This window comes from Drosophila serrata, unplaced genomic scaffold (genome assembly GCF_035046125.1).
Source record: "Drosophila serrata isolate PLE 108 unplaced genomic scaffold, ASM3504612v1 contig_249, whole genome shotgun sequence".
NCBI classification, from domain to species: Eukaryota; Metazoa; Arthropoda; class Insecta; order Diptera; family Drosophilidae; genus Drosophila; species Drosophila serrata.
In genome coordinates, this window is record NW_028257147.1 from 4,196,668 (window position 1) to 4,213,552 (window position 16,885).

Sequence of the window (16,885 nt, forward strand, 5' to 3'; positions counted from 1 at the left end):
TAAAAAAGACCACAACTTAAAAATTAATATCCATAAACTTGGAAATAAATAAGTCTTAGTTATGCAATTTTTTTTAATTAGTTAAAACAACTTTACAAATAAATATAGACGAAAATATATACAAGAAATTTCTTACTGGGTTCCTAATATTTAAAAAAAAAATTTAACTTAAAAATTATTTTTATATTGCATTTAAAATCGAATTTCCTGTTTTTGTTATTATTTTTCATTATTATTTTTAGAAGTGCATGCAACACATAAACGCCCCACATCTCGAAGGTTGGATGTCACTGACAGACGCACATCCTTCGGAAAAGGTGTTTTGACAGGGCGTCAGGCCAAGTCAGAAGTGCAGACACAACAACAACAAAAAAAGAAACAACAAACCAGGAGCAGTGGCAACAAGGGGTTAATATTTACGCCATACCCTTGCCATGGCGTATCAATAAAATGATCGCTCCGCTGGGCATACGAAATGTTGGTTTGATAAGCCAGCGTGAAGAAGGGAGAACACTTAAAAAAATATCTAATAATATTTTTAAATTTTATCCCTTAAAAATGATGTATAAATTGAATCAGTAATATACAAAAATGTAGTAATAAAGGCATTACTTGTATATTAAATGTTATAATATCCAAAAAAATATATTAATATACATTTTACTAATAATTTTATTTATGATTCACTTATACCTTACAAAGTAAATTACTTACATTTCCACAACTTCCTGCTAATTTTCTCTCAGTACCCTCCGATTTTCTGGGGTAGACCTTTCCACCCACTGAAGTTAATACAAATATTACTTATTTTTATGCTGAAAGCAAAAAGTGCAAACCAAATGTGGCATAAACATTACATTTGGGCTTCCATTCCGAGAGTTCAGATAAAGGGTTAGGCCACTCCCACTCCCACTCCCACCCTCAACCGGAGAAGTTATGACTTTGTGTCATTGAATCTTTATGTGTGCATTCGATATGCATTAAAATTCAATAATCATAAAAATAACACACACACGCACAACAGAAAATATGGAAAGGAAAAAAAGAAAGCTCGACTACCCCCAATTAACCCTTGAATGGCGTATGGAGTTGGGGGAGCAAAAGAAAATTGTTTTGCTCTGTCTCTCTGCGGCAATATGAACGTCACATAAATCTTGGCAACACTACTACTAAGTCGCTATTAAGTAAAATTGACCACATATTTTATCTCATATGCGCACGCAACAAACGCAGACGCAGGGTCAGGGGTCACTGTGGGTGGTGGGGGTGGTCTGTACAAGACAACCCACACAAGGCAGATGAAGTAGCCAAAAACAATGTGCGAGTAAATTAAACTAAAGCTCCAAGAAATCGCAAATTAAATAAGTTTGGGGAGACAACATAAGTTCAGGGAAGAGGTCTTCGATTTAGTGTCTGCTAAAATAATCAATAAAATAACATAGCCAGCAATTTGGTACAAATATTTAATTAAAATTGTAAAAATACTGTAATACAAAAAATTAAAATAATTTTCGAAATTTCTGATATACATTTAAATAACAACTACATGTGATATATAATAAAAACCATACATTTATAGCAAACTCCCTTAAACCCACAAAAGACAAATATTTCCTTTTAATTTTAAAAATTATTTTAATTTTAAATTTGGTATCTGAAATATAATCCTTTGAAAGCCAATCTTTCAAATTCAGTTAAATTCTCGATTCTTAAAAAGAATTGAAAAATATGTTTCTGGTTTCAAAAAATATTCGAAAGTATTTTAAAGTAACAAATATGGGATATTGAAAAATAAAATAAAATATAAATGTAAATTTATATATTTTTATTATTATTATATTTTAAATGGATTTTACTTTTTGTTATTTTCGTGCCGTTATAAATTCTTTCGAAAATCTTCGATAAAAAAATTGGTTAACAAAATACACAAATTTCCCAGATTTACTTTCATCTGTTAAATTTCCGCTGGAAATTACTTTACAGTTTTAAACTAAACAGACAGTATTTAAAACACTGCTCACTTGCAATGTTGAATAATTTACCAGTCGTATCTGAATATTTTTGAACTGCTTACTCTACGTGTCAAACAGCCACGAACACGAGTTGCCAGATCGTCAAAAATATGAAGCATATTGGAATTTAAGATTTAATTATTAACCTAAATTTCAGATTGTGCTTACATAAATATAGTAAAAAGTGATAGATATTAATACTAGAGTAGAAAGCTTTTAAAGAGTTACCAGACATAGCAATTAAATTGGTAAAATATCAGCTCCGTCTGGCATCTGTGCTTAATACGATTATTTATCGTTATCGGCAGACACCGGTGACCGGTGACGTGTATTTTTTGTTAAAAATCCAATAAAACACGAACAGACAAATAAGCGTCGTTGATTAAGTAGTAGACACTCGCAGAGATAAACCCGTAGACGAAATCGGACACGTAAGCGCAGACATGAAACCGCTGGGTAAGCTGGTGTAATAAAAAAAGCTATGGTAAAGATTATGCTAATTTTCAACGCCCCCACAGCGTGCATATTGTTGTTGGCTTTTGCCGTGGGCAGCACCACTGCCTTCTACTCGCCAAGCGATGGCGTCGTAGAGCTAACATCTGCCAATTTTGACCGGGAAGTGCTCCGAGACGACGCCATCTGGGTTGTGGAGTTCTATGCGCCGTGGTGTGGCCACTGCCAGAGCCTGGTGCCTGAATACAAGAAGCTGGCCAAGGCGCTGAAGGGAGTAGTAAAGGTGGGCTCTGTAAACGCCGACGCTGACAGCTCGCTGGGCGGCCAGTTTGGAGTACGTGGCTTTCCCACTATCAAAATCTTCGGAGCCAACAAGAAGTCGCCCACGGATTTCAATGGCCAGCGCACGGCTAAGGCCATTGCTGATGCCGCTCTGGCGGAGGTTAAGAAGAAGGTCCAGGCCGCATTCGGTGGCAGCAGTGGAGGCGGAGGTGGTTCCTCCGGCGGTTCATCCGGCGATGAGGTCATCGAACTCACTGATGAAAACTTCGACAAGCTGGTGCTAAACTCAGACGACATCTGGCTGGTGGAGTTCTTTGCTCCCTGGTGCGGACACTGCAAGAACCTCGCACCGGAGTGGGCCAAGGCCGCCAAGGAGCTCAAGGGTAAGGTCAAGCTGGGCGCCCTGGATGCTACCGCTCACCAGAGCAAGGCTGCTGAGTACAATGTGCGTGGTTATCCCACCATTAAGTTCTTCCCCGCAAACTCAAAGGCTGGAGATGCCCAGGAGTATGATGGAGGACGCACAGCTTCAGATATCGTTGCTTGGGCTAGTGATAAGCATGTGGCCAATGTACCGGCACCCGAACTGATAGAAATCATCAATGAATCCACCTTCGACACTGCCTGCGAGGGCAAGCCCTTGTGCGTGGTCTCTGTCCTGCCACACATTCTGGATTGCGATGCCAAGTGCCGCAACAAGTTCCTAACCACCCTGCGCACGCTGGGCGAGAAGTACAAGCAGAAGCTCTGGGGCTGGGCCTGGGCCGAAGGTGGCCAGCAGTCCGCTCTCGAGGAGTCCCTTGAAGTTGGCGGATTCGGTTATCCCGCCATGGCTGTGGTTAACTTCAAGAAAATGAAATTCTCCGTGCTGAAGGGATCCTTCTCCAAGGACGGCATCAATGAGTTCCTGCGCGACATCTCCTACGGCCGTGGCCATACGGCCCCAGTGCGTGGTGCCAAGAAGCCAGCGATCGTTTCGGTAGATCCCTGGGACGGCAAGGATGGCCAACTGCCCACCGAGGAGGATATTGATCTGAGCGACATTGATCTGGATGAGGCACCCAAGGATGAGCTGTAAGGGATATCCCAAAGTTCAGAACTCACCACCACATCAAGACTGTGCGGCTCAAGCTCAAATTTTCCACTTAAATTAAACAAACACTTGCATTCTGAATGATATTCATTAGTCAGCCAGCGTATCTAAATATAAATATATTTCTTAATTATATATTAGCTCCTTTTATACCATCCTCACATAGAACTTAAATGAATTGAAACCAGCGAACATGAAAATTGTGTACAATTGAAATGAATAATAAACTGTTCAATCAAATGTGTGTAAAATGATTTTGTAAATTAATGAAAACTACTTTATCCGTTTTAAGGAACTTTATAAGCTATAGCGGACGATTAAAAATGATATGACATAAAGAGATTATAGAGTTTCTGCGGTTAGGAGCTGTAGAAACATTTTTAAAAAGAATTTATATTTACCAATTTGATGTTCCCCAATAACACACACAAGATCTTACATAAAAATGTTTCATTTTTCCGTTGGCTACGGTAAAAACATTTATTTTCTTTTCATATTTGTTTTGTTTTGTAAAAATTCATTTAAAAAGGTCCAAAAAGAGATATATCTGTATAAAACTGGATATGCTTAACTCTAGGAATACGTCTAAAAACGTAATTTGACACATTTTGTATACAAAAGATACTCATCATTCTGATCTAAATGCACAAAATTTAAGATTGCTTAAAAGCGTATTTATATAAAATATATTCGTAGTGGCAGATTGGCGCTTAGACTATAAATTGGCATGTTATATATGTATATATATTAAGTACTTGGTTTCGATTTAAGTACAACCTGTGTGTGTTTGGATGGGAAAAATTCGAGGCATCACAAAGGGTTCGGATTTAGTTCTGTATGCAAATTGGGCTGTATAAAAAAAGACTGGGCGATCTTGGCTGCTTTGCCAAATTCCATGAGATTTTTTAAGGGAATAACAAAAACCAGGCGACGTGACTCAATTGCCACACATCGGCTTTGTCCAAAATAAAATAAAAAAGAGGGCGAGGGACACAAAGCGATGTGTAAACGGCTGAAACTACCTGCACAAAAAGATATAAAAACTGTTGCTGGCCACAGCGAAAGGCCAAAGAAATAAGGTAGAAGGGACGGAGGACAGGCCAAAAAACTTGTTGAGCCTTGGGATTAAGAGAAGCAACAGATAAAGAAACGGTCGGGGATGCGTATGGGGAAACCCAATTTACAATTATGAATGATTAATTCCCTTTCCAGCGAACCGCTCAACTGGTTATTGCTATGTTTAATACTAAAGCCCTACGATGGAACTGACAAACAAAAGCCAAGTGATATTTAAGTGCAATTTTAAATAGAAGAAATAGAAATAGAAAAATCAATCCATGATGGATTATTTTAAACCTATTCTTTCTACAGAGATATTTTTGATTTAAAATACATTTTGTGAGATTTAAAAAAGCAGTTCTGAAAATAGACTACTCCAAAAATAAAAAATAGTTTTAAATATTGCACTTAAACAATCAATTAAATATTTCCTCGGCTTACTCCCTTATAAGTTTCATCTAGGGCTGGAAATCTGTAAGCATATTGATGCATTTTTGTTTCTGGCCGGCGTTGAAGTCTTTTTCGAGTTACTAAATAGAGATATATGTATATGTACCTATAACTAAACCACCTGTCTTCCACTCCTCACGTTATCCGAAATCAGGCCAGTTGATGATGATGCTTCTGATCGGGATAGTTTTCTATGGACTGAATAGAGCGCGAGGTAGCCGCCGTGATCGTCGACGAGACGTCCATAAACCGATACTTCTTCTCGTCACGACACAACAATGGGTAGCAAATGATGCCGTAGTAGAAGATCAGGCAGAGGACTATCACGGTAAAGATGATGGCTATGATTCCGAATGTCGAGATACCCGGCCTGCTGTCCAGGAACTCCTTGGGCGTCTGAGGCGGTGGGGTCGTTGTGGGCGGTTCTGTGGTCTTGTAGCCCCTCCGGTAATTCCGCGCTCCGCTCGCACTGTAAATCAAGCAACTGCAGGCTGCGAAAATCAGATCAAACGGATTTTAGTCTACATAAAGCCGCGATTTCTCCACGCGTTGCAGAGCACTCACCCAAAAAGAGCACACACAGCAGGTACGCACTACGAGACATTTTTCGAATTGATGGTTGAGCACGAATACACGGGGTAAAAAGAGGTTCGTTTTCTTTTTTTATGCACGCGAACGGGACGCAGACGCAGAACGAAGAACAGAGAATCGAATGGAGAATCACACAAAGCAACGACGAAAAACCTTTCGCTGGTGTAGGTGGTAGTGATGACAAGCACTGCATATCGATACTCAGCGGGCTTAGCGATACTTCTCATTGGCGATAGGTGGTAGTCACGACATTCAAGCCCATTTAAAAATTTATTCAATGCAACCCTCTTATAAATTTTAGAATAATTTAAGCAGACAATATTTTAATTTGTAAATAATTACCAGATATATGTACACTGATTAATATAATGATAAATGTAGTATATATTTTGATAATTACTTAAAGTCGTGACTTTTTCTCCTTGAAGTGCTCTGCCATAGCAACCATCGCCCATCTCCAGACACAACTTGGCGACCCCGGTTATCGATAACCACGAAAATTTGGTTGGTCGAGCGTGTGTGCGCTGCTCTGTTCGTGTACACTTTATTTTCAATTGGTGAAAATTGTTACAAAACTGGCGAGAAAATATGTGAAAATAGGAAAAAAGTGAATATCCGCACTCGAACCGGGCGTGCACAAATGAATTGGCGACGCCCCACACTGGGAAAGTGTATAAAATTGCAAAAATAACAAAGGCGTTAACTACGGGACGACGGACGAAGGCAAAATAGACGCTACGCCGATCTTTCCCCTACAGTGTGTATATTCAGCGTTGCAACTAATTAGTTTAAAGCAAGTAAATGCTAGTAAAATACGGCCAACGCGGTGCCAGTGGACAAAAGCGAGAAAAAGTACAGTGAAAAATTTTCGATTGTCGGCGCACGACGAAGACGAGCAGGCAGCAGCAACATAAGAAGAAGCAGCAGCAAAAACGAAACAAACGAGAAGGAGAGAAGAAACGGCGATTTTGCATTCGTGTGAGCGCGCTTGTGAGTGTGTGTGTGTGTGAGGGTGGAATATAAACAAAAAATTAACAATACAAAAATCAAGAACAATTGCTCGACTTGGCAAAAAGTAAAATGTCACATTTGCCTTTGGATGCACGGGCTATACTGCAGTATCTAAATGACTTGGGCTATAGGAATATATCAGCCGAGCAACTCCGTGAATTTCTGAAAGGTAAGTTATCGGCCATTCTTCCTCCTCCTTCTTCGCCAGATATGTGCGCGTGTGAGTGTATGTTTTTAGTTTGTTATTTTATGCACAACGTATTTTTCATCGGCATTTCTGCTGAATTTCAAACGATTCGTCACCATTTTTTATTTATTTGCCCCTGCTGCTGCCAACGAACGTGCGTGGAAGGCGCAGGCGAGAGAAAGAGCAGCAACCAACAGTGCATTGGAATAAAGAAGAAATAAAAACGAGTATTACTCGGAAATTGTGAACAACACACACTAACGACCGACACACACTCTTCGGCTACGGCTACGTATGGTACAGTGGTTGTACTCGCAACAACAACAAACGCCATTCAAAACATATCGGAACAATCGAATAAAGACCGGCAAACCCATAGGAAAACAACATTTGTGGCAGCCGTTTTCAAGACATATTATTGTGTGGTATTGAATGAATAATTTCCAGTGGAAATTTCAAAACACATGGCGGCTGTGTGACCACTGTACTAAAACTGTGTTTTTTTGTTGTTTTGCTTGCCATTGCTGTTGTTGCCCTGGGCCTGCTTTTCTGCTGGCTTCCATCTACCACTGTGTGCGTGCGTGTGTGTATTTCGGCCTCCACCGCATTGTCAGCTTCATCCGCGACTTCACATGAAATTTTTTCTACCGACATACATATACAGCTGCGGCCAACATAGTGGAACTAGGGTATACTATATTAAGACAAGTTGTTTTATTTTTTCTAAAAACAGAAATACATCAATTGTACAATAGCCGTTGGCGGGCTTTCACCTATAAATATTATTTAATATGAATACAATTATATCGCTATTATTTTGACTGCTACTGTGTTTATTTTCTTTGACTGTGTGCTTGCTCTTTGCCTTCTCACCCGCTCTCCCTTTGTTGGTTTTTTTTTTTTGTTACTTTTCGTGTGTTATTTTTCGCCTTACGCTTTGTGTAATCGTCCTCTTTTTCTTATTTTTCTTTTTGTTGTTGTTGCTGCTGCTGCCGCTTGAGGGTTGCCACTTGGTTCTCTCACATTTTACTTTGCGCCACCGTTTCGTGTTGTAATGGCGAATTAAAAGTGGGGGGAACGAAAAAAGTGCCAGCGCAGCGTGCTGATGTGCTCGTTTTTCAGGTTATCTTAAAGCCCGTCGACTTGTGTTGTCGAGAAGTTAATTTATTTACGGGTGGGTGAGCGTGTGTGCGGGGGATTGGAAAGGTTGCCGGACCTTTAGCAGTTCCGAGTTTAATATCGGTCATCGGTGATTATTTCTTTGCCACCTCATTCGCATTGTTTTTGACATACGTACACAAAATAAACAAAGCAAATATGATGAATACATTTAAAAGTAACTTGCAAAAAAAAGAAAAGCAAAGATAAAAATAGCATTTTAGCAGTTCGGTTTCAGCAGTTATAATTGCAAATATTAAAAATAATAGTTGAATGTTTAAAAAGACAAACAACTAATTTATTGAACCAATCTATCATCAAGAATTAATTAAAATGACTGTAAACATTGTCAAAAAAAATCACAGAATTTTACTCTTCTGTTTATATTGTCTTAACTAAATAACAATTTTAAATTCTTACTCATGCACACATGGGTTTTTGTGAGTTTTTTGCACTGCACAATTGCACAATTGCTGTGTTGAGCCACCACTAGTTTTGTAGCAATGTGGCAGCACCCCCTCACAGTCTGGCCACCCTGCCGCCGCACAGCTGCTGCTTCTTCTTCTTCTTTTGCCGCCCGCTTGGGCTGTTCGGTCGGCCCATTTTAGTTTGGAATTAAAATAAATTAACTCACACTCAACTGTGGATGGGGCCTTTAGGCTATACATACTGAAATGCATTCGAATGCATTTATTGATTCGATCTGTGTGTATCCAAATGCCAAATTGCATAACACACGCCTGCAAGGAGAAACGAGAAGAGGAAGAAGAAGAAGAAGGCTAAAGGAAAGGATTTCCAGTTCTCGCAGTGATTTAACTTTATTTTGTTAACAAATTTTATTTCGTGGCCAAAGGAGTTTATAAATGCGGTTGGTGTTGGTTTCTTAACTACAGTCGGATTTCCTAAAACATACGTGTGTTCTAACAACTTCTAACATTACAAGTTCCAAGTAAGGTCCTCTATAATTGGAGGGAAAATGTTACCAAGACCGCCAAAAATAATGTTATATAGTTAAACAGATTTTATAATTCCTACTTTAATTTCTTTTTTATTCCAAACAATTAGTTTGATATTATAAAAATTTTATAATTTTAAATGAATCTATGATAAATTTTTTTTTAAATTTTTTTAATTTAAATGAACTGAAGGAGCTTTGTTAACCTTACAATTTTGTTTGTTTTGCTAGTTCGACTGTAGGCTAAATGTTTCAAGATGTGACTTTTGTAATTAATGGCGTTTTGTCCAATCTTTTTTCTCTCTAATTCTGGGTCCTTTGACTGCAGCTAATTTGCGCCAGAAGGTATGCAACCGCAGTCGGACAAACAAAGCGCCAGCAGACTCGCAACAACAACAACTAGCCACACCACAGCAGCAGCAGCAACATCAACATCAGCAGCAGCACAAGCAGCCACTCCTCCAAAAGTAAAGGTCATCAAGAGCAAACGTCCATTGTGCCACTTTAAGTTCTACTTGGACATCTGCGATCATCAGCTAGCCAAGCGAATTGAGACCGATATCAAGGCTCTGGGCGGACATCTCGAGTTCTTTCTGAGCGATAGCATCACCCACTTTATCACCGATAAGCCTGAAGTTAGTGCTGCAACAGGCAGAACACCCGGCACACCAGGAACACCAAGCACACCCACAAGCCATTACCAACAGGATGATGGTTTGGCAAGAAAACCGAATCAAAGGCAATCGCGAGCGGATGCTATTCTAAGTCGTGTGCGAAGGAGCACGGTAGGGGTGGTGGCGCACACTAGCAGCAATAGCACTCCCACGACATCTGTGAAGAGAAGCTATACCATCTGGCAAACGGATTACGCACAGCGTTTTATCAAGCGCATTCAAACAGAGCTAAAGCAATACCTAGAGGGTAAGAAGGAAAGTGGAGGAGGAGCCGCCACAGCTAGCCCCCATCACATTCAGCTAAAGAAGCAATATGTGAAGATTGAATCTGTCAAGCGTAATTATAGACCTTACTATCATCTTATTAAGCAGCCAGACGACTGGCCAAAGATTGACTTAAGCAGCGAGGACGGCGCCTTCCGACTGCTAACCAAATCCAAGACCAAGGAGAAGGATCGGAGCATGACCCGCAGGTCTTTGGGTTCACGCACATCGCAAAAAGAAAAACCACCAGCAGCGGCCCAGGAGGAAAAGCAACTTCCCAAGCATCCGGCTGTGCAGCAACTCAAAAAACAGTCTGCCATCCCAAATAGTCCGCGATCTAATTTCCGTGAGCCCAAGGATTCGAGTGAGAAACAAGGAGGAGTGTGTGAAATCTGCAAATTGGAATACGATATCCTAAATATCCACCTGCAGAGTAAGGATCACGAGCTGTTTGCCAAGAATTCTGAGAATTTCCTGGCCCTAGATACTCTTATACTTAGTTCAGCGAATGTGAATAAGTTTCTGGCGGAGGAGCCCGAAGAGAGTGAACTGGAAATGGATGTGGATGAAACGTTAAGTAATGAGGAGCAGCAGCAGAGTCCCCGCCAGAGGCCATCGCCAGCACTGCGTGAGAAATCGAAGCGAATAACCAAGGGCAAGCATTCTTCAGAGAAGTTCCAAGCAGCCTCACCACAGACACCTTCTCCCGGAGGCAAGAAGGCTTCAGGAAATCTACCTGGTAGCTTGTCGGAGCTGCAGCGCCAGGAGCATCCAACCACGGCAGCCGCAACGCCAACGACAACGAATTTCGGTCGTAAGAAAACTACACAGAACTCTGGCTTATCACCGCCCATTAGGGCTATGCTGCCGCCTTCATCCCTCTACAAGGTGGTGGAAACCAGGGAGGAATGTGCCACGCCACCGAGAAGAGGCAGACCTCCCAACCAAGTGGATTCACCATCGCTGATTGTTAAGTTTCAAAAGATCCGCCAAACTGAGTTGCAACGGCTCAACGGTGAGGCGGAGAACTTTATGTTCCCCAGAACAGCGGTGTCAGCAACCACAACGAGGAGCAGCAGTGAACTACCCACAGATGTAGATCGTCAGACCACCTCAGATGTCAGGGGCCGGTACAGCATCTCCTCCGCCAGCTTGGACACAAGCACGAGCGAAGCTGAAACTAAAGAATCCTCGGGACTATTACCAGCCTCGAATCTTCGCAAGCGAGCTCAGGCTGTGGGCAGGAGAAGAAAGGTTGCAGGAGCACCAGCGGGTCAGAATCTACTCCAGCGTCAATTGTCCACCGGAAGCAGTAGCAGCAATAGCAACAATCAGCAGCGCTTTCCAAGCGCCCCCATCCAGCCAGAAGAACAAGAGTCGCAGCCGCAACCACAGTCACAGCCGAAGCTAAAGATTAAGTTGAAGCAGGCCCAAGTAGTGGCGGCCACCAGGAAGAGTAGTCGCACAGCTACGGCCATTGTAACAGCGGCCACCGCCAGCAGTCGTCAGCAGCAGCAGCTGAGGCAGACAACTGGAGGCCGGCGGATGACCAGTAATCTGGAGGATCGGATGGGGGAATCAGCAAAGACAAAGATCAAAATCAAGAAGGAAATTATACCGCAGGAAGAGAATGAGGAGGAATTGCAAGAACTGGATGTACTACTGGAGAATGGTGATTCCGAGGAGGAAATGGAGCTGGAACTAGAGAGCAGCGTGTCGTCGGGCAGTGACGAGGATTACATAGCTGGCAATCAGAGTAAAACAACCAAAGCTGGCAGCAGCACTCGCATATCCACGGATACACGAGAACAAAGAGCAGCTCGTCGACTATCCCGTTTAACTATCAATCGTAGTGCCGGAGAAATTGAGCTAACTGCCGAAACCAAATCATCGCCGACGAGAAGGAGCCGCGGTAAGAGCCAGAAGCCCTCGAGTCCCACGAAAAACAACAGCAAAAGTAAGCAACCCAAGGCAGTGCCGCAGTCCGTAGATTTGATTTTTGATTGCAGTAAAAGCGAGAGACTACAACAAATGCAATATACCTTCGAGTCGCTGCCCAGTGCTGAGCTGTGGAATAGAGTATTCTTACGGCAGGATGCAGGGGAAGAGCACTATTACACCTACTATGGCAGCACGCGATACAGAAAGCTGCCCTACGAAATGGGTCCCATACCCATGGCCAAAACATTGCCAGCTCACAGTTGTGCCTTGTGCCGCAGCGAGCAAAAGGATAGTGAACAGAAGGAGCAGCCCCAGGATGATTTGGCGATAAAACCTGTAGCGAAAAAAGAAATAAAAAGAGAAGAGGAAGCCGCACAATCCTCCTCTTCGTCCTCAATGTACAAGCACAAAAAGCTGCATCTCCTTCAGCGTTACCAGCAGGAGCAGGAACAACTGCAGCAGCAGCTAGAGGGATCTGCCCTCGTTGCCACAGCCATAGCCGCCAAATGTGATAGCAAGGCCAGCACACCGGAACTCCTGGAAAGGGAGTTTGCATCGGGATCTCTTGGTGATCGAGTGCAGCTTATAGAGCGAGTTAGGAGCACCTCCAGTTCCAGTTGTAGCAATAGCCAAAGGAGTGGCATCACTTGCCGAAATAAGCAGATATCAAGGATAACCGAGTTGCCTCCGAGGAAATCGCCCCGAGAGCATGCTTCTACCCTGGCATTGGTCAGTTGCATCATTCGTCAACGGCAGGATTCGCAGAGCAAAACGAACTCCGAGGCGGAGGAGCCACCGCCTCCAGTGGTTGCTGCACCGAAGCTGAGAACCCCGCTGAAACAGGAACCCGTGATGGCGCCTTCATCACCACGAACTACACGTTCCCAAGCTGCCACACCGGTTGAGGAGCTACGCTTTGCCACCGAGATTAGTGAGACTGTCAAGAGAATGAGGCGAGGCCAAAACAAATACGATCATTCCCCGCCAGCTCCAGTTCCAGCGCCAAATCCTACGCCCACGGCAGCTTCTTCGCCCGCTCGGAGTCGTCGGCTGACTCCTGCTGTAACACAAACCCTTGTTCCGAGCTACTCCCGCCGCTTGGAATTTTCCACAAGTCAACGAGAAGCAGCCAAGGTATTTTTGGGCAAGGGCAAGGGTAAGAGAAGAATTGCTAATCCGCCGGCAGCTGGAACAGTACGTCCCCCAGCACCACAACAACCCGGAATGGGAGGAGTCTTTCGAGGAGTTCGCAAACTGCCGAGCAAAAAGGGATTGCTGGAATACGAGATGGAACCCTGTGCTCTTAAGGCCTTGGACAAAGCCATGCAGTATAGCAATCCGGGTTTCGCTGCCTGGCAACTAGACAAATATCTGGAACTCGCTGGCAAGGAGTACGATCTGGATGTTGAAGAACGGCTGCCAGTGCCAGAGCCGGTGACTGAAGAGAGAAGAGAACAGCAGCCAACCAATTCCCCGCAGACGCCACCACCATCAGACTGCTGCTTTACTAGCGAGTTTGATCTTTACGATCTGCTCTTGGGCAGCGGTGGAAGTGGCGACGATGAAGAAGACTTGGCCCGAGGAAACCTACCACCAGGAGGCACGAGTCGTCGGATGAGTAGCCAGAATTTGTATGCTACCTATTATAGGAAGAGGAAAAACCTAAAGTCAAATCGAACTGGTTGGCCGAAATCTCAAAGAAGACGCAATGGAGGCGGAGTACTGGGTCGATCCATGCCAAATGAGCGAATTAATTTCCTTAAAATGGGTCTTGCGGAGTTTAATCCAATAAAGCAAGAACCGATGGAAACGGAAGAAGAGCAGACCACAACAACTACTACCACCTCGGCATCGAGAGAAAAGCTGCTAAGCAAGGAAGATGAAGACGATGAAGGTGGTGGTGGAAATACGGGTGGTGGCGGCGTGGATAAGGATGATGGTGCATCCCCATCCGGCGATAAGCAGAATCCCCGTCAAGATGTAGCAATGACTCCGCCAGCAACTGATGTAGATGAGCTTGCCGAACCGCCGGATGCCGATGACAACGAAAGCTTGCCCGAGGAAGATGAAACCATGGCGGATTCGGTTGATCAGCAGCAGGATGATGAGGCGGAAATTGAGGCCACCGATGCGGATGTCGAAGAGGAAGAAGAGGAGGATGACGACGAGGAGGAGGAGGATGTCTTTGAAGATGCCTACGATGAGCCTCAGGTTGGAATAAAGAAGAAAGAGGAGCCGTCACCGGAGAAGCGGGGACGAATACCATCTATATCCGTGTCGACGCCACCTGAAGAGCACTCCACGCCCGGCAAGAAGCTTCTCCTTACCCTGCACAATGGTCAAAGGCTGCAGGCAACCTCGACGCCTAGTTCTGGTCAAGTCCAACAGCAGCAGAGAAGAACACCGCAACTGAATGGAAGTCTTGGCAGCTGCATTTCTCCCAGTGAAAAGCTGGGAGATAATTCGGACATCTTTACCGTTTCGTCGGATGGTTTGGACACGGATCTGGATCTGAGCAACACCCAGGCGGGCGATTCCCACGATCAGCATTGTCCACACCAAACGAATGCGACAACGCCAAAGAGGAAGTTCGACATCTCCAAGTATGCGCCACCGAATAATGGCAAGGCGGCGAGTAGCTGTGCCGCAGAAGCTGCTACGGCTGCTGTCAAATCGTTGGCCATCTCGCAGTTCCTCAAGAAGGAGGTGCGTGTCACCTGTCGTCGGCTGAGGGCACCGTTCCGACGCTTTCGATACCGCCGCTGAGCACCACCTGTAGTATCATCATCATCATCAAGAAACGCATCATTCAGCACCAATCACGTTTAGCTTTTAGTGTGTGTACAGAGACATTGAGGAATATACATATATGTTTCAGTTTTTAGGTATTTTTAGGCCACAAATTCCCTCCAGATATCAGAAAAAGAAAAGGATTTCAAAATTCAGACCCATTCCCAATTCAATTTCTGGTTAAATTTGATGGAAATTGAAATAGATGAATCCAACTATTTTCAGGTTTTTTAAATGCTTTAAGGGTTTTATTTTTGTAGATTTATATTTTTTAACCACTGCCAAGAATTTGAAAGCAAAATGCTTGGAATTCTTCAAAAGATGTATAGTCGGAAGTTCATTTCTTTTTTGCCGAAAGTATTTAGAGATATATTCGATTCAAAAACCAGAAGTTTTAGGAACCTGAAAAATATTGCAATTGTCATCAATTACATCAAATTTAACTGAACAATTGAAATGTGAGGACACAAATCCCATTATCCATCAACTAAATGTAGCTAATTTTAAAATGGCACACAACTACACACAAGAAATACGTACATAAGCCTTAGTTTAATCTTAGTTTAGCTCAAATTCCCTATGCTCCATAAACAGTACCCCTTCTCTCATCAAATCAATTCGGACTATTCCAAAAATCTCTCATTTTCTAGTTATTAAGTAGTCAAGTTCTCCATTTAACGTTTTCTGTTTTAAATGTGGAAATCAAAACACTCTTTCTACTGTTTTTATTTTCTAGCCATGTACTAATTATCAAGTCAACGCTCAAGCAAAGAAAAGAAAGGCAAAAAAGTAAACTATATTATGTAACGAAGATAAATTAAAAAACAAAAACCAAAAGCAAGTGTAAAAAAAATATTAAAACAAAGAGTAAATTAAATTAAATATTCTATTGAAAATAAACAAAAGTCTTGATTTATTTTGAATGCAGTGCAAACGAAGGGTTTTTAATTTTAGCAATACCTTATGCAGTCAGTTCCATTCCCCATTACTCATCCCTTCCACCCACCAGACACGGGCTAAGCCCTTCCATCATCCTCATTTCCCTGCTAATTGTCACTTGTTATATCCGTTTCCTTTTCAATCTAGACTTGCGCAAGCTCATCAAGCATGAGGAGCGTCTGGCGGAGAACGCAAGGGCGACCCATTCCAGCAGCAACAACTTGTATAAACGCGGCACCGTCAGCTCGCGTGCCAAATTAACTGGAGACAAGGATAAGGAGAATGCGGCCCCTACATCATCGTCGTGGGCCAGTGGCAAGAAGGATTCCAGGACTGATCAGAATGACCAGGAGCAGTTGCATCGTTCGAATGGAGGCTCGAACTCTGATGATTTAGCTCGACTCTTCAAGGAGAAGCTCCTGATGGAAGCATCCATACCTCCAGCTGGCCTTAGGGATTTGAATCCGGTTAATCCTGTAGCCCGCGGCAGGCGTCGCAGTCGCAGCAAGACCCGCCAGGAGAAGGAGCCGCAGGTATCTAGCGGCGGGGAATCGGGTCGCAATGTGGATTTTAACAGGATGCAACGTCGTCGGCGCAGTAAATCTCATCCACGCAGTACCAGTCGCGGATCCTATTTGGGTATGTTTTCCATCACCTCCCGCTTTGAGTGTGTATTTAATACATTAGTCCTCTTGGCAGATCGACGCCGTGGAAAGGCCAAGCACTGTGATCCGGTTGCCCTATTTCAGTATTATCAGAAAGAGTGGGCTCATTTTCGAAGTCAGATTCCCGGCGAGTCTGGGCACATGAATGCCCGGGTTGAAGTACGCCAGAAGCTGAAGTAAAAAAGATATATTTTACAATCCCATACCTCGATCATTTCATTAACTTTTATATAAAATTTGTAATCCATTTCATTCATTATTGTGCATAAACACTTACACTTTCCAAAAGCTTCAAAAGACTAATGAAATAAAGATTTAAAATGTGAATTAAATTAATTGTCTTCAAGTTTAAAATAATATT

The 16,885-nt window shown here is 43.0% G+C and overlaps 4 protein-coding genes across 6 annotated transcripts; 3 read left to right on the forward strand and 1 right to left on the reverse strand.

Moving 5' to 3' along the window:
• Positions 1-2,270: 2,270 nt before the first annotated feature.
• On the forward strand, positions 2,271-4,091 carry CaBP1 (Protein disulfide-isomerase A6 homolog CaBP1). Its single transcript, XM_020948862.2, has 2 exons — positions 2,271-2,468; positions 2,531-4,091. The coding sequence occupies exons 1-2, from the start codon at positions 2,456-2,458 to the stop codon at positions 3,823-3,825; spliced, it is 1,308 nt and encodes a 435-aa protein (XP_020804521.1). The 5' UTR covers positions 2,271-2,455; the 3' UTR covers positions 3,826-4,091.
• Positions 4,092-4,275: 184 nt separating this feature from the next.
• Positions 4,276-6,515, reverse strand: LOC110181194 (uncharacterized). Its single transcript, XM_020948876.2, has 3 exons — positions 6,341-6,515; positions 5,914-6,227; positions 4,276-5,840 (listed from the first exon to the last, which is right to left on the reverse strand). Exons 2-3 carry the CDS (start codon positions 6,131-6,133, stop codon positions 5,500-5,502), a joined length of 561 nt encoding a protein of 186 aa, XP_020804535.2. The 5' UTR covers positions 6,134-6,227; positions 6,341-6,515; the 3' UTR covers positions 4,276-5,499.
• On the forward strand, positions 6,378-15,825 carry chif (DBF4-CDC7 kinase regulatory subunit chiffon). Of its 3 annotated transcripts, none has more exons than XM_020948853.2 (2): positions 6,378-7,120; positions 9,580-15,825. In XM_020948853.2, the coding sequence occupies exon 2, from the start codon at positions 9,599-9,601 to the stop codon at positions 14,894-14,896; it is 5,298 nt and encodes a 1,765-aa protein (XP_020804512.2). In that variant the 5' UTR covers positions 6,378-7,120; positions 9,580-9,598; the 3' UTR covers positions 14,897-15,825. The 3 variants fall into 3 exon arrangements, with proteins under 3 accessions (XP_020804512.2, XP_086688845.1, XP_086688844.1); XM_086832719.1 differs by lacking the exon at positions 6,378-7,120 and adding an exon at positions 8,114-9,164; XM_086832718.1 differs by lacking the exon at positions 6,378-7,120 and adding an exon at positions 8,814-9,245.
• On the forward strand, positions 6,404-16,856 carry Hyls1 (Hyls1 centriolar and ciliogenesis associated). The gene is made up of 3 exons (XM_020948858.2): positions 6,404-7,120; positions 16,007-16,498; positions 16,559-16,856. Exons 1-3 carry the CDS (start codon positions 7,021-7,023, stop codon positions 16,702-16,704), a joined length of 738 nt encoding a protein of 245 aa, XP_020804517.2. The 5' UTR covers positions 6,404-7,020; the 3' UTR covers positions 16,705-16,856.
• The last annotated feature ends 29 nt before the right edge of the window (positions 16,857-16,885 follow it).

Bases quoted from the DNA above. Each gene is read 5' to 3' on its own strand.
- LOC110181194 (XM_020948876.2), bottom strand. From the start codon at position 6,133: ATGCAGTGCTTGTCATCACTACCACCTACACCAGCGAAAGGTTTTTCG. The intron at 5,841-5,913 runs GTGAGTGCTCTG...TGATTTTCGCAG, and splicing joins GCTGTGTGTGCTCTTTTTGG to CCTGCAGTTGCTTGATTTAC.
- Hyls1 (XM_020948858.2), top strand. From the start codon at position 7,021: ATGTCACATTTGCCTTTGGATGCACGGGCTATACTGCAGTATCTAAAT. The intron at 7,121-16,006 runs GTAAGTTATCGG...TTTTCAATCTAG, and splicing joins ACTCCGTGAATTTCTGAAAG to ACTTGCGCAAGCTCATCAAG. The intron at 16,499-16,558 runs GTATGTTTTCCA...TCCTCTTGGCAG, and splicing joins CAGTCGCGGATCCTATTTGG to ATCGACGCCGTGGAAAGGCC.
- chif (XM_020948853.2), top strand. From the start codon at position 9,599: ATGCAACCGCAGTCGGACAAACAAAGCGCCAGCAGACTCGCAACAACA.